We start from the raw sequence: 24,637 nt of genomic DNA, 5'->3' as shown, positions 1-24,637 counted from the left end.
CATTTCTTCTTGTTCTTCTTGAAGCTGTAAATATTGATCTGATTTTTCAAAACCAAAAATACAGTTCTTACAGAGTTGAGTCTTCTCCATTGGAAATGCCTGTTATGCTTCAGGATACAAGAGGGAAAAATGGCTGGCAAATGTATTTATTATTGATTCTCTCCATGTATAGTACAATTCAGGGAGGGGAAATGTGCCGGAGAAAAAGTCATAAATATTTATATTTTAATCCAATTTCCTTTCAAAATGTTCCCAATTGTATTGAAAAATTGCATCAAATGCATTTAATTTAACTCTAGGATGTGACAGCCGCCCAGGCAGAACTGGAAAAGGCCTTTGCAGGGACAGAGACGGAGAAGGCTCTTCGGTTGCGTTTGGAAAGCAAGCTTTCAGAGATGAAGAAGATGCACGAGGGGGACTTGGCGATGGCTCTGGTCCTGGATGAGAAAGACAGGTCTGGCTCTTGTCCCTGTCATACCCTGACATCACATTATCTGGCAGCGTGGGGAAAGAACTGTTCCCTTTTCTTCCCTTTTATCCCTCCCTTCTCCCCATGTTTCCCATAGGACTTGAGTGACTAACGGGAACAAGTCCAACACAGTTAGATAGAAAACTAGGGATAAAATCAGGAGGAAGAGAAAAGGAATAGCATAGTCATATGAGGTCAGAGATTGTCTACCGATAGACATTCACGCTAAAAAGTTCTACTCAGATACTAAAGTTAGCATTTGATTTTGCCCATAAGCTTCCTGGGAGCCAAAGGAAAAAGGGTAGAGACAAGATTCACATTGCAAATGAGGTAATACAAGCTAGTAACTCAGGAGAAGCCCAGTTTTACTTGGCATTATCAGAGGAAATTTCTCTTGTGGTTCTTCCCAAAGTGAACAGTGAGTGACTGCCCCCACAAGAAATAACAGTGAATTTCGTGTGACTTATATTCCATCATATCTTTTAATGCAGCCCAAGGCCCAAATGAGAACAGGGCAAGGTGTCAAAAATAAAACAGTGTAGACCAAATACAGAGCTCTTTGATGATCCACAATAAAATGGGTGCCTTCTAGTTTATTGGATAGTTGATATGTCCTTTAGGCAGTCTTTAGTGCCCATCATATTTTGCAACCAAATTTTTGGTAAAAACTTGTCAGGAGAAAGTTGAGTTTATTCCTTACCGTAAACCTTACATTATGATACTCTTGCCTTATTTGGCAGTCACTAAATGGAAGGTTAACTAAATATAAGTCCAACTGCTGGCTAACCTGTGACCTATCTTTTGAAGAGCCGAGCTTGTTTGGAATTTGATAGAAATTGTTCTAAAGCAAACGATCTGTTTCGGAGGATACTGTCTGGCTCCTTTTTCTTGGTCATTTGGTGCCTGCCCTCTGCACTGACTAGCACTACTGTGTTGTTTAGGTGCTTGGCCTAACTGCCCAGTTCCTCAACTGTTGTCTGCTTTTACTTCTGCCTTGGTACCACCTGTGGAGATTGGAGTCTGCTGCTTGGAAAATCAGATGAGCAAATCCTAATCTTTGGGATAGGATTATCTGTAAAAGAAAAGTAAATAGACCCAGAGGGAGAGCCCATGCCTCCATGTAAGTGCCCTATTTTCAGCATTTGGAGGTGCGAGCATTTATTTGGTGCTCTGCAATCTTTTCTTAGCTTTGATCTGGAGAATGAAAGTTTTATGATTAATAATTTCAGGGTGAGTGAGGAAACTGGGTTCCCCATGGACCTCAGTGGAATGAATATATATCATCTCAGTTTACCCATTTGAGACCATGTGTTTTTCTTGACTTCATGGCTAGGAAGAGAAACTTCCCTGGGACGTGCCCTCCTACTGAGCCTCCCCGCAGAGTACTGGCCTTTCCAGGCACCACCCATGGAGCCACTAGACTGTGAGAATTCCACAGAACCATTTCCGTGTTCCCTTGTATCTCTCCCAACCCATCAGCAGTGAAGCCCTTAGAAGGCTTATGGGCTTGTCTTCCTGGGGGAGCTACAGGTCTGGAGCAGTTAAACTGGGAGTAGGGGACCCAGGGAATACAGTATGTGAGCAGCCACCAAAGAAGAAAAGACTGGCAGAATTCCTGGCGCCTGTGAAGGGGAAGGAGAGGGTTTGGGATAGGTTTGAAAAGAGGTCCTGGGACAGAATGAATAGAAAAGGCCCTCTGAGGGTCCTGACAGATGCTGAGCAGTCAGTTAATTGGTTCTATTGGATCTTTATGCCTTTTATGCAACAAATATTACCTGAGCATCTTCTACTCAGCACAGTGGTGATGAGAATGTAAGAAGGAGTGATACAGCCTGGGTTCCTCTCCCCAGGAATCTCATTGTTTGGGTTGAAGCTTATCATCCAGCAGGGTGGGAGGGGTGGAGGGAGGAGCAGGATGATAAGGGCTAAGTAGGATCAATGCTGGGTTAACATATATCTAATTCAGTTTAGAGGGATTAGGAAAAGCTTCCTGGGAGAAGTACTAGGAAGAGGAAGAATTACTTGGACAGAGAAAGGGAAGTAAAGGAACAGTGCGAGTGGAAGTCCAGAGGCAAGAAGGAACATGGCAGGACGCAGGCACAGGAGGGTGCATAGCCTGGCCTGAGTGCTGTGTTCTGGAAAGGAGTGGGGAAGAGGTGAGGAGAAGGAAGCTGGGGAGGTGACATGGACCTTATTGAAGAATTTGAGTTTTATCCTAAAGGCATACAAGAAGCCACTGAAGAGTTAAAGGTGGGGCTTCAGGGAATGACAAGATCAGATTTAAATTTAGAAAGGTCTTTCTGCCTGCCCTTGGGGAATGGATTGACACTGGGGCTGGGTAGAAGACTGGTTCTCAGGCTGATGCAGAAATCCAGGAAAGAGCTGATGGTGACCAAGGTGGAGGTGACAGAGCTGGGAATGGAGGAGAACAGGCTAGAAGGTAGAGTGGACGTGATGGGCTTGAAGGGCTTGGTGACTGACTGGATCTGGGGGATGAGGGGAAAAGCTACAGTGACACACCCTTGCCCAGGTGTTTTTTTTTTTTTTAGATGGAGTCTTAACTCTGTCCTCCAGGCTGGAGTACAGTGGCGTGATCTCGGCTCACTGCAACCTCTGCTTCCCAGGTTCAGGTGATTCTCTTACCTCAGCCTCCTGAGCAGCTGGGATTACAGTTGCCCGCCACCAAAAAAGCCTGGCTAATTTTTGTATTTTTAGTGGAGACAGGGTTTCACCATGTTGGGGTGATTTGCCGGCCTCTCAAAGTGCTGGGATTACAGACATGAGCCACTGTGCCTGGCCCTTGCCCAGGTTTTGAGCATGAGCAGCTGTGGGGTGGTGCAATTTATTGAATTTTGTTGGGGGAAAAGGAAAAAGAGGAAATGTTTTTGGGTGGAGGGAGAGGGAAGATGATACCTTCAGTTGGCACATGTTGGGTTTGAGGGCCTGTGAGCTTCAGTGGGTAGAGACTAGGATGTGGTTGGATGTATGGATTAAAACTTGAATTAGAGGAAGTATGGATTCATTCCTTAACCAACTACTGAGTGTGGCCTTGGGAATGCGTGCTGGGAATGCAGGGCTGAACGTTGTCCTGCTTCTATGGTGCTCTCAGTGTGGGAGGGGATAGATGTTAAAAAAATATATGTCGTGATTGATGCCGTGATAGAGGTGAGCCCAGGGTTCCGTGCTGTGACAAAAGCAAGGTGTGATCAGCTCTGCCTGGGCGTGGAATGGGGAGGGCTTGTCAGACAAGGAGTCCTGCGAGTTGGGTGAGGACGCTTTGCCAAGCAGAGAGAACAGCACGTAAAGGTACAGAGCCTGGCACATTTTAAGGTGATCCTAGAGGAGAGTGGTCCTGTTAGCATGTGCCACAGAAGCTTAATTGCTCATCTTTTTTTGGAAGGGGGACTTTGGGAACGGTTAACGTGTATCAAGTACTTACTGTGTTCTAGGTGGTAGAGTCTCCATGGATGTCGGATCAGAGCTTTGCTAAAGGCCGCATCTTCCTGGGATTTCCCATAGGTCTGACTCGAGAGGCACCAAAACCCAACATGTCAGTCCTATGAATGCAGCTGTCTCTTAGGGATAGCTGTGTCCCAGGCGCACTCCCAGAGATCAGTGCAGCAGTCAGATGCCAGCTCTGGATTTTTGCTCAGGGTGTGGCCCTCTTTGTGGTGAAACCTTCCTGGGTGTGTGGGATCAGCATGTTCCCTCCCTGAAGGCAGGCCTGCCTAGGAAGCTAAGTCAAGGTCAGATGCTTAGCAGAGAACTGGAGCCAGAGTCCTTGGTTTTGCCCTGGTGAGACGGATCCAGATCTGCGACACAGATTGACTCACTGTTGGGCAGGGCAAGGTATTGAATCTTTAGGGCCCAGGGACCCCTCACGTGGATGGACTCTGCCAATATCTTTCTGGGCTCCCACCACCCTTTTTAAAGGTGCATGCTTTAGCTACTTTATTGCCTTCAATCTGGCCTTTGAGCTGCTCTGTGTCTTTAAGGCAGTTAATGGAAGCCCTGCAGATCAAATATGCCAACAGATATGATCTGTTTGGCTTACAGTATTTTTTAAAGTGTGGATTAGTTGCCAATATGTAAAAAATTGAATTTCATGCAGAAGTCTGGATTTCCACCTTCTGTTTAAAACCTAGGAGATTGGCAGCCCTGGGTATCATCTTGCTGGATAGAGGCTATCCCTCCCCTTAGATGGGCTTGGTGCTCCAGCTTGGCCACAGGAGTCCCCACCAGGCCTGCCTACTTTTTCTGTTCTGTATCTAGAACTTGCTTTAAGGTAACTAAAAAAAAAAAAAAAAAAAAATTCAGTTTTATTGGTGTATAAATTACATACAACACAGTGCTTCAATTTTAAGTGTATATAGTTCGGTGACTACCTCTCCCATTGATTATGTGACGATTTCAAAGTTGAACCCCTAGAGGGCAATCTTACACCTCTTTCCAGGTTTTCTGGGGCATTGCACTGGTGCTGCCTGGAACCTTGTCTCCTAGTGCATTGCTAGGTGCTTTAGTTACCTTTGTCTCCCTCTTTACCTTCGTCCCAGGAAGCTGTGCTTCACTAGGGCAGCTCTGTCTGACTGCAAAATCTTTCTTCTTTCTACCAAACTAAGTTGCTTTCTAGGTTTAGCTGCAGAAAGGCTATTCTGAGGGTCTTCTGACAAAATGCTAATTGTTACATGTTAAAAAAAAAAAAGTAATAATTATGACAACTGTCATTTGTTGAGTTCCACCATATTCCAGGAGCAGTGCAAGATTGTTTTAAATAGCTTGTCTCTGGTCCACAATCACAAGTCACCCCTACTTTGTAGCTGAGGAGGCACAGGCTCAGAGAGATGGAATTACTTGCCATGGCCAAGGGGCAGTTGATATGGGATAATTTGGTAATTATATTGTGTTATTTGATAACACAGCCCAGAGAGGGATGTGTTCAGCTGTTCCTGAGGGGGGCACTAGGGGTGCAGGTAGCAAAGCTTCCTGGAGGGGAGCTTAATTAGCTTTGGCAGGATGAATGGGTGTTTGTCAGGTAGAGGAGGGGGTGAGGCGGGGGTAGGGTGGGGAAGGGCATTTTAGGTAGAAGGAATAGCATGAGCAAAGGTGTAGAGACATGAAACAGTCTGGCTTTGGGAGAGAACTGAAAGTGAGGCTACTGAGTGGAGATGGAGAGGGCGATGGTTTCCCGTGAGAGATGAGACTGAAGCTGTCGGCAGGGCGCTCTGCTCTGGTAGGCCCTAAGACCTAGGACCTAGAATGCCTGGGAAGGAGTTTCACCTTTTACAATTTTTTTATTTTTTCCTTTTTTTTAAAAATTATACTTTGTTTTAGGGTACATGTGCACAACATGCAGGTTTGTTACATATGTATACATGTGCCATGTTGGTGTGCTGCACCCATTAACTTGTCATTTAACATTAGGTATATCTCCTAATGCTATCCCTCCCCCCTCCCCCCACCCCACAGCAGGCCCTGGTGTGTGATGTTCCCCTTCCTGTGTCCAAGTGTTCTCATTGTTCAATTCCCACCTATGAGTGAGAACACGCAGTGTTTGGTTTTCTGTCCTTGCGATAGTTTGCTGAGAATGATGGTTTCCAGCTTCATCTATGTCCCTACAAAGGACATGAACTCATCATTTTTTATGGCTGCATAGTATTCCATGGTGTATATGTGCCACATTTTCTTAATCCAGTCTGTCATTGTTGGATATTTGGGTTGGTTTTATCTTGAAAGTCAGTGTTTTTAAACTTTGCCCTGAGAAGTCTTGGCAAGACATTCCATTTTTTCCACACTCACTGGAACAGCTCTGCTTCATTGGTTTTGTTTGCTTAGGTTTCAGTGACATATCTTTTGGAGAGAGGATTTCTTGGCCAAAGAAATTAGTAGTCCACTGCTGTTGGTGGGGACCGTTGAAGGTATTTGAACAGGAGCACAGCTTGGCTAGAGTCCAGAAGCTCAGAGTTGAATTGACTGGAGCCAGGCTGGAGGCAGGTAGGGGACCAGTTAATGTCACACGAATTCTGGCGCTTAGTCTCCTACCTGCAAAATGTGATTCTGTTTGTGTTCAGCCATTGTATATGTCTACTTTGAAGATATCTGGCCCCATTTCCTTCCTCCTCCAGCTCCACTGAGCTAAGAGAACAGCTTAGAATTAATATTTAAATTTTGTTCTCTTTTAGACTGATTGAGGAGTTGAAGCTGTCTTTGAAGAGCAAAGAAGCTTTAATTCAGTGCCTTAAAGAGGAGAAATCTCAGATGGCATCTCCTGATGAGAATGTGTCATCTGGAGAGCTCCGAGGACTTTGTGCTGCTCCAAGGGAAGAAAAGGAGAGAGAAACTGAGGTGAGGTGACAGGACATGAAGAGGGGGCTTTAATTAGCCAACCAGACTCCTCTGTGGGAGATGGAATGTGCATTCGGTCCTCATGGTTCACACACAGCCTGCTTCTAAATATGAGTCCCCTGTCAGCTGAGGAGTGAGCAGAAACTGCCTGTCAGGGGCCCTGGCATTCTTTTTCCTTCTTAGCCTCCTGTTCCTATCAAGAGTTGCTTAAAGAAAACCAGTCCCTACCTGCTTACCTCTGTTTTACCATGTGTTGATTTGTTGTTACCTGGGGACTTTATTTTCATCCTTTGGGTTTTCTTAGGATACAGTTGTGGTGCATTGTTTTCCATCTTGCCTTTTTGGTTAGAAGTAGGTGTGAGGCCAACTTTGGTCTGCAACTTGAGAGGTAGGGTGGGAAGAGGACTAACTCGTATCGGGCTTAGCAGTATGGGAGGGGTTCAGTATACCACCTCGTTCAATCCTCCCAGCCACCTGGCAAGGTAGAGCTCATGGTCTCCTTGTCAAGTTTAGAAACAGGCTCAGGCTCAGAGGAATTGTTACATTTTTCCAGGTTCCAAGAGATGGGTTGCTAGTAGCTGACCCCAAAGCCTCCCTGGACTCCTGCCCCCGCCCTAGGCGGCCTCCCCAGCAAGCTCTTTTGAAGAGGTTGGGCAGGCCAGGGAAGTGCAGGTAGGTCTTAGTCCAGGCCTTCCATTCTTGTTGGAGTAGCTGCTGCATGTGGTGTGTTCACATTGGGGATGTTCTGGTTGTTCACAGAAAGTCTTGGTTTCTTCATGGAGCAGGGCCTGTGCTCCTACCACAGCTGTGGATGCTGTAGCCTTGCCAGTTCGTTTTCATCTGTAATCCACAGTTGTCTCCTGTCCCTCCTCTTAACTCTCTTGCCCACTTCCGCGGCACGGCCCTCTAGTAGGCCTTTGTCTTGTTAAGCAGCACTGTGGTTTACTCTCTGTGGGGCTGGTGATCAACCAGGGTAGGTTGTTGTCTTCACATTTTTCTTCATTCAAATCAGGTGGGGCTTTGGGTGGGGCGGAGAGAGGGAGGGGACACTTGTTTTAACGAGTTCCACAGTAGTGGGGGAAGGTGAGTAAGCGACAAGAACATGCTCATTCTAATTGTTCTGGAGAAGCTGTTGGATTGCACGTCCCTTCTTCACACCAATTAATGCCTTTTCTTAGGCTGCACAAATGGAGCATCAGAAGGAGAGAAACAGCTTTGAAGAGAGGATCCAGGTATGTTGATACAATTTTAAAAAATGTATTGAAGATTTAGCCTATTCTTGCCTCTTGTTTTATTCTGAGTACAGCAGATAATTCTGTGTCACAGTAGCTGTCACTCATTGAATGCTACTGTATGCAGGTCAAGCATAAGGTACTCTAGAAAGGGTTTCTTAATCTTTGCAATAACTCTGTGAAGTAGGCATTCCCATTTTACAGATGTGGTACCTGAGGCCCAGAGAGGTGAGGTCACTTGCCTAAGAGCACATAGCTAGGAAGAGGTAGAGCAAAGATTTGGACCTGCCCATGTGCCATGGTTTCTCTGTCACAGCAGGAGGCATTTGTGTAGTGCCTGCCAGCTTAGAAAGTGCTTTCACATCCATTATCCTGTTTGATCCTCACAACAGCCCGGAAGAGAGGCGGTGGTGATTATCTTTAGAAATGAACTCAGACTATAAATGTATAGTTCAGTCTCCATGAAAAGGAATGAAATTAATGATCTGTTATTTCTCCCAAATAACCTGGTATGGTTTCAAAGACTCTGACTGACTGTATTCAAATTCCAGAAGGCATTGGAATCCTTCCCATAGGAATAGCTGTCATCGTCTTAACTGATTTGATCCCCTTCCCTTCACCCAGCCCTGTTGCCGGGAGCGGTAACACAGTAACTTGGAGCTGATGGCACTATGTTCAGCTCCACTTGGAAACATTAATCACAGGTTGACAGGAATAAGATAGAATAACTGCATTTGAGTGTGCTCTTAAAGATATATTTACGGTGCATTTTGGTTGGAACGCATCAACTTAGTGAATCTTTTTCTAATCTAATTTAGGCACTTGAAGAGGACCTGAGAGAGAAGGAAAGAGAAATTGCTACAGAGAAGAAAAATAGTCTAAAGAGGGATAAAGCCATTCAGGGTTTAACCATGGCATTAAAATCAAAGGAAAAAAAGGTATGTCTGATACACTTGAAGTAAGATTTTTCTTTATTAGCTTCTATGACTGGCCTGTCCTACCCTGAATTTTTAGCGTTAGATAAAAAGTTTATAAGAGAGCTGAGGTAGTATAGAAAGTGGGGAAATGATCCTCTAGTCAACCGGAAATTCTTTTGGAGTGTCTAATCCAGTGCTGTCCAATAGAAATATCATATGAGTTACATATGTGATTTAAAACTTTCTAGTGGCCACATTAAAAGAAGTAAAAAGAAACAAGTGAAATTAATTTTAATTATATATATATATCCCCCCAAACATAATCATTTCATCATATAATCAGTAAAAGTATTGAGATAGTCAACACTTTTTTTTTTTTTCAGAACTAAGCGTTTGAAGTTCAGATGTGTTTACAGCACACCTCAATTCAGTATAACCACATATCACATGCCAAGAGCCACATGTGGGTAGTGACTGCCGCACTGGACAATGCAGGTCTAATCTTTTGAAGGATAACAGAAAATTGAGATAAAGGAGTTTTGGGAAGCAAGGCCATGACTGTGAGCCAGTTAAAGAGCTGCCTGAGTGTTGCGTTTGTAATCCAAGGTGGTAGCTGATGGTTCTGTGCTGTTTTCTTGTCCTTACGATGGCAATCTATTGTGTCCTAGTAGCTGTGCAAGGAACAGACACAGAGAAGAAAACCCAGCTCTGCTTGCAAGTCTATTGGGGAAGAAAGAGTGTTGAGGGTTGTGATTGAGGGAAGTGTAGGGAGCTGGGGAGGCAGAGGGAAGGGGACCTGATCCAGATTAGGTGTGGATGTTGCGTGTGGGGAGCAGTGCTTAGAGGAGAAGGTGCCTGAGCTGCATCTGAAAGGATAAGTAGGAGTTAGTTGGGAAGGAAGGCAGGGATGGGGATGCCATTTTGGACAAAGGGAGAACATTGGTCAAGGTGTTTAGTTAGGAGAGACCCCATATGCACCACAGACAGTTTGGAGTTGTCAGAGCACAAAGTGTAAAACTTAAAGGAGGCGAGAGAAGAAGGTGAAGCTTCTTTAAGTGGCCAGCCGGTGGGGGTTGGGGAAACTCATCATATTGAGCTGCTTAAGTGGCACTTAAAGACACTGAAAACTCTTAAGCATATTTTCATTTTGGAGAGGTCTGTGGCTCTATCTGGAGAGTGAATTGCAGGAGGGAGAGAGTGGAGGCTGGGAGACCAGTAGCCTCAGTGAGAGCCAAGAAAGGGTGAATTAGAGCAGTGGGCACAGCAAGTAGGAATGGAAGGGGAGGGGCTTATTTAAGAAATAAGATTCAAAGTAATTAGAAATAAAGTTGGGAAAATTTGAGGATTAGATGTAGGACTTCAGAGGAGCATAGTGAAGGAAGACTTCTAGGTGTCTGGCTTGCATGACTAGAGGTATGGTGGTGCCACTGACTCAGTTCAAAGCGTGGATAATGGAGGTTGATGGCAAGATCTGGGACAGTGGTAGATGTGATGAATCTGTTTAGAAAGTGGTGACTTTGAGGAGCCCGTGGACCATCCAGATGAGATGTCCAGGAGGCAGATAACATGCATGCCTAAAGTTTGGAGAGAGCTCAGTCCTGAAGAGGTCAATCTAGGAATCCCTGTTTACAGGTGTGAGTTAAGATTCTGAGAGTTGACCTACTTATCTAAGGAGAGTATAGAATGGGAAAGAAGAAGGTTGATGATGGGACTGCAGAGGACATCAGAATTTCAGGGATAGGGAGAGGAATGCACAAAGGAGACAGAAGGAATGGTTGCAGAAGTAGGACACTAACGAGGAAACTAGGGGTGTTGCTAAGGAGTTTGAATGATCACCAGTGTCAGATGCAGCAGAGATTTGCCTCCTAGTGATAGTAGTCACGGTGGGCATGGTGGCTTACGCCTTTTATCCCAACACTTTGGGAGGCTGAGGTCGGAGGATTGCTTGAGGCCAGGAATTTGAGACCAGCCTGGGCAACAAGGTGAGACTGTGTCTCTAATAAAAATACAAAAAAGTAGCTGGATATGGTGGCGTGTGCCTGTTGTCCCAGCTACTTGGGAGGCTGAGGTGGGAGGCTTGCTTGAGCATGGGAAGTTGAGGCTGCAGTGAGCTGTTATCAGCCACTGCACTCTAGCCTGGGTGACAGAGCAAGACCCCGTCTCAAAGGAAAAAAAAAAAGTCAACATTGTATCACATGTGGGGAGTTCTAGGCCCAACCGAGATCGGAGCCCTTCAGTGTGTCAGGACACTGGTGTCAGAGCTGCTCTGGGTGCTGGCAAAGTCCAGGGTGTGGCCATGGTGGTTCATGGCCAACTCCGGGGTATAGGAGAAAGTCACTGGAGGCTGAGGAATTTGGGGAATACCCTGGCTAGGTGTTGGGTAGGTCATCTATATGGACAGTAATAATTGTAACAGTATGACCAAGGCATTATTTTAGCACGGATGCACATTACCTCATTTAACCTTAACAACACAATAGCTGGGTAAGCGGTGGTATCCTCATTTTACAGTTGAGGAAATGGAGTCTCAAAGATGTTAAGTACCTTGCCTGAAGTTATCCAGCTAGTAAACGGCTAAACTGGAAATCCCACTCAAATCTCTTCTGACTACAAAGCCCTTGATTATAAGCACGACACAATTGAGCAGGAAAAGCATGTGGTCTGTGCAGAGAGGAGAGCCCAGTTACATACTTGGCTGGTATTCGTTATTTTTCCCCAGGTTGAAGAACTTAACTCTGAAATTGAAAAGCTCAGTGCTGCCTTTGCTAAAGCCAGAGAGGCCCTACAGAAAGCACAGACCCAGGAATTTCAGGTAATGTTCACTTGGCTTAAGTGGCTGTCTCTTTGATCCTGACCCCTGGTGAGGTGAGGACTTTGCAGCTGAAAGAACTTGGGTGATTTTAATAAGGAAAACCGTGGGTGGTCTTCAGTGATAGAATTTGCTAGTCTAATTAAAGGGAAATTCTCTACCAGATTTGGGAGCTTTTCCAGCCCCCTCCTCAATATGATAATGATAAATACCTCCACAGTTAGGAGTGCTGAGTGTGCTCTGTGCTAAGTAATAATGCAAGATATGTGGATTATCTCATTTAATCTTCACCAGCCTGTGGGAAAGGTAGTCATCATCCGTCTTGTTTGTAAATTTTTTTTTTTTTTTTTTTAAGAGTCCCTCTCTGTCGCTGAGGCTTGAGTGCAGTGATGCAATCTCTGCTCACTGCAACCTCCGCCTCCTGGGCTCAGGCAATTTTCCTGCATCAGCATCCTGAGTAGCTGGCATTACAGCCCACCACCACGCCTGGCTAATTTTTGTATTTTTACTCGAGCCGGGGTTTCACCATGTTGGCCAGGCTGGTCTCGAACTCCTAACCTCAAGTGATTCACCCACCTTGGCCTTCCAAAGTGCTGGAATTACAGGAGTTAGCCACTGCGCCCGGCCGTATTTGTGAGGTTTTGAGGCTCAGGAGGGTGTGTAGCTTATTCACTGTCACACAGTTAGCAAGTGGCAGAGCCAAAATTTTAGTGTGGTAATTGCTAATAATAGCAAGAGACATTTATTGAACACGTACTATGTGCCAAGGCCTGCTAAGTGCTCCCCATAGATTATCTCAGTTAACTGAACAGCAGCTCTATGAAGTAAGTACTATTAATATCCTTTTTTTTTTTTTTTTTTAAACTGCTGAGGAAATCCAAGTTAAGTTTCTAGTAACTTGCACAGGTTCCCAAAACTGGTAAGTAATAGAGCTAAGATTTGACTCCAGAGCCAATCTGACTCCAAAGACTGTGCTTTTACTGTCATCCCGTATCTCTCTTACCTGGCTGCTTTGGTCCCAGCTGCTCCTTTCCAAGTTTCTTTTCCAGACCTTGATGTTTTTGACCTGCCTTTTCCCTCCTCCCTCCGCCCCCCAATGTTGTACTACAAGGACTCCTGATGGTCAGCCCCTCTTTCTTCCTTATTTTAATTTCGTGTTTTAAATTATTTTAACATGTTTATTCTCATGTTTCTAGTTTTCTTATACAGCTTATACCTATCACTAAATAACTTAATAAATCAATACAGTTTCATCATCAAAGTAAGTCCATACTGCCTAAAGCTTCCTCCTCCCACCCCTTGCACTGATGTTGCTTTCGGTTGTAACGTAGAAGTTAGAAGTTAAATCTGATTTAAGACTGTTTGATTCCCAAGATTCATATCCCATGCCTTATCTTTTGCAGAGCTTTAGTTCACAATAAGAATAATTGAAGTAATTTGGTTTAAATCATGGTACGCTAGGAACATAGACAAATCTTTGCTTTTGGGATCTCAGACTTGCCTTCTCTTACCGTTTTGACAGTGGTTGATGAAATGGAGCTAAGATTACACTTTAGACTGTTTCTCTCTTTCCTTGCCTAGAAAATAACAAGCTTCAGAAGCTGAATTCTTAGGAAAATTATGTTTTCCATTGCTTGGGAAAAAATCTGTTGGCTGCTGATAGCCAGAGAGACCGGTATAAACATTGTGATATTTTACTTGTTATGACGGGTCTTAAAGGAAAGAAAGGAATCTTATACATTTAAATGTTACCCAGATTTATTACATACGTTTAACTTAATAACCCCAGTGTTAGTCAGAAGACTTTAAGAATGAGTTTTGAGGTCTTACAATGTACAGTGTTGGTCAAGTTTCTTATCTTGCAGCACACAGAGATCAGGAACTGTTGTAACTCTTCAGGTTATACATGTCAGGTTGGCTTTTCAGAGGACCCTCATTTAATCCTTGCCCAAGGAGGTAGCAGATTTACAAACCAGTGAGTTTTTGCAGGACTTGAACTCAAGTCTGTCTTCAAAGCCTATGCTCTTTCCACTCCTCTGATTGTGTGTGAGTAAATGCACACAATACACCTATATTGGCTATCTCACTGTGAGGTATACATAGTTTGAATGGTGCACAGATACTTGTAAATGCATTTTTTCCCCATGTATTGGGGTCTTTTTGCCAGTTGCAGCATGAGTTAAATAGCCAGTGTTCACAGGGTTGGCATCAAGCCTGACACTGAAGCAACAGCAGGTGATATTTAAACTCTTGAAGTGATTGCCAAAGTTCAGAAGCACAGAGGTGTGAATTCTAATCACTGGTTTCACTGTGAAGGTGATAGTGTGGGCTGGCTGCTGCTGCCTCCATACTCATTTTAAAAAAAACTTTCAAATTGGAAACGGCATCCTCCCAGCTATTAAAGTAAAAATGCACATTGTAGGAAATTTATAAAGTACTTAAAGTAGTAGTGAGAGGTTGATAGAAATCATCAGTAAACTCACCTCTTGCCTTGACTCTGTACCTTGACTGTAATGCATATTTATGCATATATACATATATACTTTAAAAAATTAAATAGGATCATAATATGTATTTTGTTCCATGACCATTTTTTAAAATTTAACATTCTTGCCATGGCAGTATATATAGACCTACCAAGTCTTTTATTTTTTAGTTTTTATTTTGAGGTAATTGTGGATTTACATATACATCCTTTATACTCTTTACCCAGTTCTCCCAAAGGTAACATCTTGCATAATTGTGATGTAAAATCACTGCCAGGTCATTGACATCAGTGCAGTCCTTTGACCTTATTCAGATTTTTAGCAGTTGATATGCATTTATTTGTTTATGTATGGGGGTGTGTGCATATTTAGCTCTGTGCTGCTCAATCTTTTTAAACAACTGAGTATAGTCCATTATATGGAGGTAACATATTATTTTTACTGGGAAGAACATGGAGTGGGACATGGATTTGAATCTTGACTCTGCTCTTGCTAACTGTATTAGTACATTCTCATGCTGCTAATAAAGACATACCCGAGACTGGGAATTTACAAAGAAAAAGGTTTAGGCCAGGTGCGGTGGCTCGTGCCTGTAATCCCAGCACTTTGGGAGGCCGAGGCAGGTGGATCATGAGGTCAGGAGATCGAGACCATCCTGGCTAACATGGTGAAACCCAGTATCTACTAAAAATACAAAAAATTAGCCAGGTGTGGTGGTGGGCGCCTGTAGTCCCAGCTACTTGGGAGGCTGAGGCAGGAGAATGGCGTGAACCCAGGAGGCGGAGCTTGCAGTGAGCCGAGATCGCGCCACTGCACTCCAGCCTGGGCAACAGAGCAAGACTGTCTCAAAAAAAAAAAAAAAAAAAAGAAAGAAAAAGAGGTTTAATGGACTCACAATTCTTCATGGCTGGGGAGGCCTCACAATCATGGCGGAAGGCAAAGGAGGAGCAAAGACACATGTTACATGACACAGGCAAGAGAGCATGTGCAGGGGAACTGCCCTTTATAAGACCATCAGAACTTGTCAGACTTATTCACTGTCATGAGAACAGCATGGGAAAAACCTACCCCCATGATTCAGTTACCTCCCACCAGGTCCCTCCCATGACATGTGGGGATTTTGGGAGCTACAGTTCAGGATGAGATTGGGGTGGGGACACAGCCAAACCATATCACTAACTGTAACCTTGGGCAAGATATTTGAGCTCTTCCAGCCTGTGCATTGCAAAATCTAGATAATCACCCAAGGTTTAAATAAGAAAGTGTACCTGGGCACAGTAAGTGTTGTTAGCTCACCCTTAAATTAGGTGGTATTTGGACAAAAACAGAGTACTTTGGTCTGTTTTTCAAATTCTTGGTTTATAGTGTTATTGTATATAGCTTTTGGTTTGTGGAACCTCTGTTATTTTTTGATTGGGAATGAAAGATAATGGAGTAGGTAAAGGAAAAGTAGAGCTAGATTTATTTATGTTGTACCCACTGAAATGGCACTTTATGTGTCATATGATATATATGAGATACATCTCATGATATATCTCATATGATATATGAGATACAGCTCATATGAGATATGATATATGAGATACAGCTCATATGAGATATATATGAGATACAGTTCATATGAGATATATGAGATACAGCTCATGAGATATATATGAGATACAGCTCATATGAGATATATCATATGAGATATATGATATATGAGATATATCATGAGATATATCACATACATATATATCTCATGAAATATATCATGAGATATCACATGATACATATATATCTCATGATATATGAGATGTATCATGTGATATATCTCATATGATATGTGATATATGAGAGAGAGATATATATATATTTTTTGAGACAGAGTCTTGCTCTGTCGTCCAGACTGGAGTGCAGTGGCGCAATCTTGGCTTACTGCAACCTCTGCCTCCTGGGTTCAAGCAATTCTCCTGTCTCAGGCTCCTGGGTAGCTGGGACTACAGGCACATGCCACCATGCCCGGATAATTTTTGTATTTTTGGTAGAGATGGGGGTTTCACCATATTGGTCAGCCTGGTCTCGAACTCCTGACTTCAGGTGATCCACCCACTTCAGCCTCCCAAAGTGCTGGGATTACAGGCGTGAGCCACCACGCCCAGCCTGAGTATCATATTTAATCTTCACAATGACCATATGAAAATAGAGACCATTCCTCCCAAAGTGTTGGGATTACAGGCAGCGAGCCACTGTGCCTGACGAAGGATGTGTTTCTTGATATGAGTGTATTCAGTTTGTGAACATTTGTTGAGCTATACACTGATGATTTGTGTACCTTTCTGTATATATGCTATATTTAGTAGAATGCTGGTAAACCAGCTTTCAGAAAAAAAGAAGGAAAAAATAATAATTTAAAAAATAGAGGCCGTTACTTCCCATTTCACAGATGTGTATATATTTGATAATCATATGTATTTTCTTTAGTTAACTGTGTATTAATGAAATACCACATATTCTTGACTTATTTTGCCCATGGACTTTGCTGAAATTACAGTCTCTCAGGCTGGCCATTGAACTAGCATGCTGACCACCTTTTTTTTTTTTCTCCAAATGAATCTGGGTTTGAGCCATTCTGATGTGGATGAACATTGTAAGTGCTTAGATATATCTCTGCTTTTTGTCAACCTAAATAACAGAGAGAATCTCTCAAAAAGAAAATGATACTTATTCAGGAATAGGACATGGCAGTGGGAATACATATGCCATAGCTATGTGCATATATTCAGGGAGGTTAAGGAAGACAAACATTTTTAAAGAAAAATGAGAATTACATAACCGTATTAAGATACTTGTCCTTGGCTGCAAGGATCAATAACAAGGATGACACCAGTCGTAGGTTGGATGGGCGGTTGCTGGGCAGATGTCCTTGTGGAAGTATTTTTTGTGTAGGATTGCGGTGGCCTTTGTGCAAGGTTGTGGTTTTTACAGAGTCTTTTGTGATAGTTTTTGTTCTGAGGCATTTATGCCTGAGTAATCTGTCTTCATATACCCGAATCTATTTGTCAAGGTTGTTTTTTTTTTGGTTTTATTTTTATTTTTTTAAAGACAAATGAGTCCATTCTGATTCTGACAACTTTCACATTTTCAAATGAAGGTCTTCATTTTCTACCATTTAAAAATGACTTAAATTGTTTTTTAAACCATTATTAAAGTAACATGCTCACTTACCTTAGAACATTTGAAAATACAGAGTTATGACAAAAAAAAGTAACTATAGTCCCACCCAACTAAAGACAGTTACTGTGAAAATTTGTGCTTTTCTTTCTTTTTTCTTTTTTTTTGAGACGGAGTCTCGCTCTGTCACCCAGGCTGGAGTGCAGTGGTACGATCTCGGCTCACTGCAGCCTCCGCCTCCGGGTTCATGCAGTTCTCTGCCTCAGCCTTCCCGAGTAGCTGGGACTACAGGCACCCACCTCCACGCCTGGCTAATTTTTGTATTTTTAGCAGAGACGGGGTTTCACCGTGTTGGCCAGGCTAGTCTTGAACTCCTGACCTCATGATCCATCTGCCTCAGCCTCCCAAAGTGCTGGGATTACAGGTGTGAGCCACTGTGCCCAGCTGAGAATTTGTGCTTTTTTTCTGGTCCTTTAAGAAAATACTTCTTTCGTACAACCATCCACATCATAAGAAACATTATCTTATGTTATTCCAAAATCTTCCTATTATTTTTGCTTTGGTTTCTGAATGTTGTCTATGTTAATCTTTTTCTTTTCTTTTTTTCCCCCATGGCGAAAAAGAGCCCAGGTTTCTTGGTTTGTTTCATGAGGTATGAAAATTAGCTCATCTTGCTTCTCTGCCTTCTCTTCTAGGGGTCTGAAGACTATGAGACTGCTCTATCAGGAAAGGAAGCCCTTTCGGCTGCGCTGCGCTCACAAAACCTCACCAAGAGTACAGAGAACCACAGACTGCGTAGAAGCATTAAGAAGATCACCCAGGAGCTGAGTGACTTGCAGCAGGAGAGGGAGAGACTGGAGAAGGACCTGGAGGAAGCCCATCGAGAGAAGAGCAAAGGAGACTGCACCATCCGTGTGAGTACCGCCCTGCCCTTCTGACACAGTGGACAGTGCTTTTGGGGCTATGTGGCTGTGTCTGGTTGTAGGGTGATATTCAGTACAGAAGACTTAAGAAAATATTTCACTTATTATCTCAGTACCTAGAAATGACCAGCTTCATTTGATCTATTTGGCATTTCAGTCCTTTTATTCTCCTCTCTCTCTCTCTCTCTCTCTCTCTCTCTCACACACACACACACACACACAGAGTTGTTATCGAGTTGAAAATACAGTTTTGTATCGTGTTTTTTTAAGTTTAATGTTCTCTCTCTGGTTTGTTGCCATGTCATGAATGTTCTTCAAAAACAATTTTTTTTGTGCCAGCATAATATTTCATCACTTGGATGTATTACAGTTTATTTAACTAGTTCTTTTTTGAACGGCATTTAGATTATTTTACTGTTTTTTTGCCTTATGACTTCTGCAGCAAACATCCTTGTACATAAATATTTATCCACTGATTCTTTGTTGTTTTTTTTGAGACAGGGTCTCACTCTGTTTCCTGGGCTATTCCTGAACTCCTGGGCTCAAGTGATCCTCCCACCTCAGTTTCTTGAGTAGCTGGGATTATAGGCACATGCCACCATGCCCACCTCACTGATTGTTCCTGATAGAGGTATAATAACTGGGCCAAAGAGTATGAATATTTTAAGGACTGTTGTACAGATATATTCAAATTGTTCTACAGAAAGATTATATCAGGTTTCTCTAGGTGATCTTTTTTATGACTGTACTGTATTTAGCATTGGGTATTAGCATTTAAAAATCCTCTCTGAATTTGGTAGACTTATTAAATTTCAATTATACTTAAACTTAAATATTCAGTGTCTTTTAATTTAATCCCTCCTGAGAGTCACATCCAGATATGTAGCCTTGTTGCAATCAGGTAGGATTGGGGTCTGGGTCTGAGTGATCATTGCCATGAAGGTTAATTGAATTGTCTGCCTGAGATCCTGGGCCAGGCAGTCATTAGAGTAGAGGACTCAAAAGAGTACCAGTGGTTAGTTCTCTGGTGGCTGCTGCTGATAGGGACACCAGGATCCAGAAGGTGAAATCCCAGTGTTAACACTGAAGAAAGAATTGAAATGCAAATGTTTGTATATTTTAATAAAATTTTAACAAACATTAATGGATCAATAAAGGAAACCTAGAAAAACTAGAAAATGGTAGCTATAATTCCACTACCCTAGCAAAGTAACTCTTACTGATTTTCTGTACTATCGTTCAGTCCTGATGCCCCTGGGCTCCTGGTCTAATCAGAGGCTAAATACTGTTCTGTCTTTGATCACTTAGTCTGTCATAGGCACCATCTCATGGTGTAGGCTCCAGAACGATCATGTTGAATTATGATGCATACCCTTTCACTGAATAGATTTCACATGATTTACTTAATAATCTCCTTTGTTGGACATTTTGGCTATTTAAATAATACCACAATGAACATCTTTTGACATAAGGATATTTTCTCTTGAAATCCCTAGGATAGATCCTGAGGAGTGAGATTACTGGGTCAGATAGTGCCTATGTATATATGTACATACATATTTTTTGGGACAGAGTTTCACAGTGTTGCCTAGACTGGAGTGCGGTGGCATGCTCATAACTCACTGCAGCCTCAAATTCCTGGGCTCAAGGGATCCTACTGCCTCACCCTCCTGTGTAGCTGGGACTTCGGGTGAATGCCAACATGCCCAGCTAATTTAATTTTTATTTTTTGTGGAGACAGGGTCTGGCTGTGTTGCCCAGGCTGGTCTCAAATTCCTGGTCTCCAGTGATCTTCGCATCTTGGCCTCTGAAAGTGCTGGGATTACAGGTGTGAGACACTGCACCTGGCCAATATTTTTTATTTTTTATTTTTTATTTTTTATTATTATACTTTAAGTTTTAGGGTACATGTGCACAATGTGCAGGTTTGTTACATATGTATACATGTGCCATGTTGGTGTACTGTACCCATTAACTTGTCATTTAGCATTAGGTATATCTCCTAATGCTATCCCTCCTCCCTCCCCCCACCCCACAACAGTCCCCGGAGTGTGATGTTCCCCTTCCTCTGTCCATGTGTTCTCGCTGTTCAGTTCCCACCTATCAGTGAGAACATGTGGTGTTTGGTTTTTTGTCCTTGCAATAGTTTGCTGAGAATGATGATTTCCAGTTTCATCCATGTATCTACAAAGGACATGAACTCATCCTTTTTTATGGCTGCATAGTATTCCATGGTGTATATGTGCCACATTTTCTTAATCCAGTCTATCGTTGTTGGACATTTGGGTTGGTTCCAAGTCTTTGCTATTGTGAATAGTGCTGAAATAAACATACGTGTGCATGTGTCTTTATAGCAGCATGATTTATAGTCTTTTGGGTATATACCCAGTAATGGGATTGCTGGGTCAAATGGTATTTCTAGTTCTAGATCCCTGAGGAATCGCCACACTGACTTCCACAATGGTTGAACTAGTTTACAGTCCCACCAACAGTGTAAAAGTGTTCCTATTTCTCCACATCCTCTCCAGCACCTGTTGTTTTCTGACTTTTTAATGATCGCCATTCTAACTGGTGTGAGATGGTATCTCATTGTGGTTTTGATTTGCATTTATCTGATGGCCAGTGATGATGAGCATTTTTTCATGTGTCTTTTGGCTGCATAAATGTCTTCTTTTGAGAAGTGTCTGTTCATATCCTTTACCCACTTTTTGATGGGGTTGGCACCTGGCCAATATTTTATACTGGTTAATCATGTTGCCAAATTGTTTGTCCAAAAGGCTGACCCATTTTATGCTGCCACCAGCAATGTTAGAGTGCACTAGTTTATTGCATGTTATTAAAAGACCTGTTTCTCATCTTTATTCAGTGTTATTGAACACAAAATGTATCTGGTTTAGATACTGATGGAATTACAATACGTAACTCCTGAAAGTTTTATTTTTCTAAGGGAGATGAAAATGTTATACAAGACAAAATGCAAAACAATTTAAAATCCACAGTTAATTAATGTAACCTGTACTCAATGCAAAAGATCCTGTGTGATGTGGTAGTCAGGGAAATCTTCTAAGAGGGGCTGACACTTGAGAATGAAAGGGGTCAGATTTGAGTAGTGTGACTTTATATAGATGAGGTAAAGAAAAGGCTGGCCAGAGGGTCCATTTATAGAGCTGCATGTTTCGTAGTCAATTCTTATATCTTTGACTATTAGATGACCTTTTTTTTTAGTTTAAAACAATTATCCCTCATCTCCTACTGCCATTATAATGTTTGTTTGGTAAAATTTGGATGGCCGAGGATGAGGGGGTGATACACACACACACTCTGTCTCTCTCTCTCTAGATAATATATAATATGTAGTTTTTTTATATCATAACTTAGTCTTTGTAATCATTTGAAATTGCTGTATAACATTACATCAAGCGTATATACTGTAATTTTCTTAGGTATACCTCTGTTGTTAGACATTATTTGTTGGTTTCATAATTTACTTATTCATGTAAACTCTGGTGCTTCTAGAAGAATTTTGGGCTGCTGTGGATAAAAAGATGTATTGCTACATAACATGTATACGTCTTCATATGGAGGTATTTGGGAAGGAGTGGAAGGGGACTATGATGGCAATAGCACAGGAATTGGGGTGAGTATACAATGGGTAGGACTTTCTTGTGAGTGGTAGAAACCTAGCTTGAACTAAGTTTGGCAGAAAGGGAACTTGATTGCCTTGTGTAACTAAACTGCTGGAAGGACGGGGCACTGGAACACTACCAGGACCAGACTCTCTCTCTGAGAGCTGGCTTCTTTTTCTTGCATCCATACTACAGTTCCAAGTGGCTGGACTCATTGCCAGCCACGCTGGGATCACATCTTCCCGATTTACTGCAGAAGAGGAAGAAGAACTCCCACACTTTGCTGCCCTGGCTGGTTTCTTGTCAGGATGGCCAGACGGGTGATGTACTGAGAATCCCAATTTGGGTCACATGCTTATTGTGCCTTGGCAGAAGGGTGTGTGTGTGTGTGCGTGTGTATAACATCATTGGCAGCCTCCCCTAGAACCACATGTTTGGAAGGGGATGAGCGGGTACCCAGAAAAAGTGGTATTTTGTTTCAGGACACTGGGCAGACCAAAAGCAGCTGTATACTCTAAATGCTGTCCTCAGGTGAACATGCCAGTGACTCAGGCTTCCTGGCATCTCATCGTGACTACCTTTACACATCAAGTTACATACATGTTTCCAACAAGATGATTTGGCCGTGGTTTCCTTTTTTTGCATAGATATTGCATCACAGTTGTATCTCTAGTTAACTTTTGCTTATAGTCTAAGAATTTGATGTGTCCATCTCACATGACTGTTTTATACCAGGTCTTGGAAGTATTGGCTTACTCAGAGCCTGAGGAAACATGGTGGGGTGGTGTCTTTGCATTATGGTGCTAGGATAAATGTACAGGTGGAACATAACACACTAGCCTTGCATAGCTTACCAGCTTGTTTCTGGTAACTAGGCTCCTTATTTAACTGGAGTGCCTCCTACTCACCAGCTGCTACAGGTGTTGCTTTTGGATTGAAACAGACAGAAAAACCTAGAGCTTTTAGTGGTCTCTGTTTCTGTCCTGGCAAAAGAAAGGAATCCATTCATACATTCAGCAACATTGAACACTTTGTGCAAGCCCTCTACTAGACAAGGAGAAAATTCCATAATAGAGACATGAAGAAACAACCACAGGAGCACAGAGAAAGGAAGTGGCTTGCAGGACCAGAGCAGGCTCCTGGGGAAAGTAACTTTTGAACTGGTTCTGAAGTTTGAGCTAGAGGTTAATAGATAGGCAAGGGAGAGGAGGGTTTTGTATAGAAGGCTAAGGTTTAGAGGTGGGAGAGGGTATGGTGATTTTGGGGAAGAAGAGTTTGGGGCTGCAGTAAAGGGTGGTTCCTCTAGGGATGAGTCAGGAGTTTAACCCGAGAGAAGTTGGCTTGTGGAGAGCCTTGGATGCAGAGTTTGGGAGCCTGGACTTGAGGTGTAGGCAAGGGGCCCCTGGTGGGGTAGGGTTGGCTATGCCAGTCAGAGGATTGACAGGATCAGATTTGCAGTTTAGAAAGACTAGTCTGATGGATGTCTAGAGGATGGATTGCTGAGGGAAAGCCAGGAAACAAGATGGGAAAAGGCTTTTCCTTAACATGTAAGTCAGGCTCTGAGAGGTCAGGGTTATAGGGGAAAAAGAAAAGGAACCTGTTTCTCTGTAATGGGGATGCTCAGGTGTAGCTTCTGGGGCTTGACTTGGTGCGTATTCAATGCTTCATCCACGAGGACTCTAGGATGTTCAGCTTTGGGTCCCTCTCATGTTTACTCAAATTTTGCTGCATCCCACAGGTAGGATAAAGAAAACATTGGTAAGAACAATGTCCAAAATACAGGTCTTGTTCTCAATTCACATTCAGCTCAATCCTCATTGTCCTCTTTGGTAATGAAAACTGCTATTCAGAGTGGTAGAAATAAAGCAGGTATGATCCTCAGGTGTAGATTGTACTTTACAAAGATTGCCTGTGTGCCCGCGTGATGCTCCCAGCCTTGGGTTTGGGCATAGAAAATGTTTTTCCCATTTTACAGATTAATCTGTGCCTCAGAATTTACATTGCTCAGCCGTCGTTACGTAGAAGGTGATATATATGTGACATGGATTCAGGTCTATGGACTCTATCTAATTTCAGGACTTTGCTAAGATACTACGCTGTTGCTATGCCAAACCATCAGTAATTATGTTGAGAATACTGTGCTTTTGGCAGAAAGGAAGATTGGTATATTTTCAGCTTTTCAACAGACCAGAATAATACATTCTCAAGAACACCCAACTTGAAGTATTCTGGCTAATTGAAGCTGTAAACATTGTAATTTGTTCCTTTTTGTGTTTCAGAAATACTTGCAGAGGTTTATAGAAAGTCATAAGATTAAATGAAATTAAAAATAAAGGCTTTAGGGTTCAGGAAAAATAAAAGTGACTAGCAAAATGGAACTAGAGTGAGTATTTTAATTAATTAATTCATTTGAGACAGGGTCTCACTCTGTCATTCAGGCTGTTGTATAGTGGCACGATCCTAGCTCACTGCAGCCTTAAACCTTCAGGCTCAAGTAATCCTCCTGACTCAGCCTCCTGAGTAGCTGGGACTATAGACATGCACTACCACACCTGGCTAATTTGTTAAATTTTTGTAGAGAAAGGGTTTTGCTATGTTGCCCAGACTGGTCTTGAATTCCTGGCCTCAGGCAATCCTTCTACCTTGGCCTCCCAAAGTGTTAGGATTATAGGTGTGAGCC

The 24,637-nt window shown here is 42.7% G+C and overlaps 1 protein-coding gene across 10 annotated transcripts in view; it reads left to right on the top strand.

Annotated features, from left to right (window-relative positions):
- The window catches only part of CDK5RAP2 (CDK5 regulatory subunit associated protein 2), a 188,681-nt gene that overhangs the window by 43,547 nt on the left and 120,497 nt on the right, over window positions 1–24,637 (top strand). For all 10 annotated transcript variants that reach the window (XM_055351808.2, XM_019033869.4, XM_055351809.2 and 7 more), the window contains exons 7-12: window positions 300–454; window positions 6,649–6,811; window positions 7,990–8,043; window positions 8,862–8,981; window positions 11,680–11,772; window positions 18,104–18,322. In XM_055351808.2, coding sequence (XP_055207783.2) covers window positions 300–454; window positions 6,649–6,811; window positions 7,990–8,043; window positions 8,862–8,981; window positions 11,680–11,772; window positions 18,104–18,322 — 804 coding nt within the window. The remainder of the gene's footprint in view (window positions 1–299; window positions 455–6,648; window positions 6,812–7,989; window positions 8,044–8,861; window positions 8,982–11,679; window positions 11,773–18,103; window positions 18,323–24,637) is intronic.

The sequence above is a fragment of the Gorilla gorilla genome, chromosome 13 (assembly GCF_029281585.2).
Source record: "Gorilla gorilla gorilla isolate KB3781 chromosome 13, NHGRI_mGorGor1-v2.1_pri, whole genome shotgun sequence".
NCBI lineage: Eukaryota > Metazoa > Chordata > Mammalia > Primates > Hominidae > Gorilla > Gorilla gorilla.
This window is presented reverse-complemented; position numbering and strand designations above follow the sequence as displayed.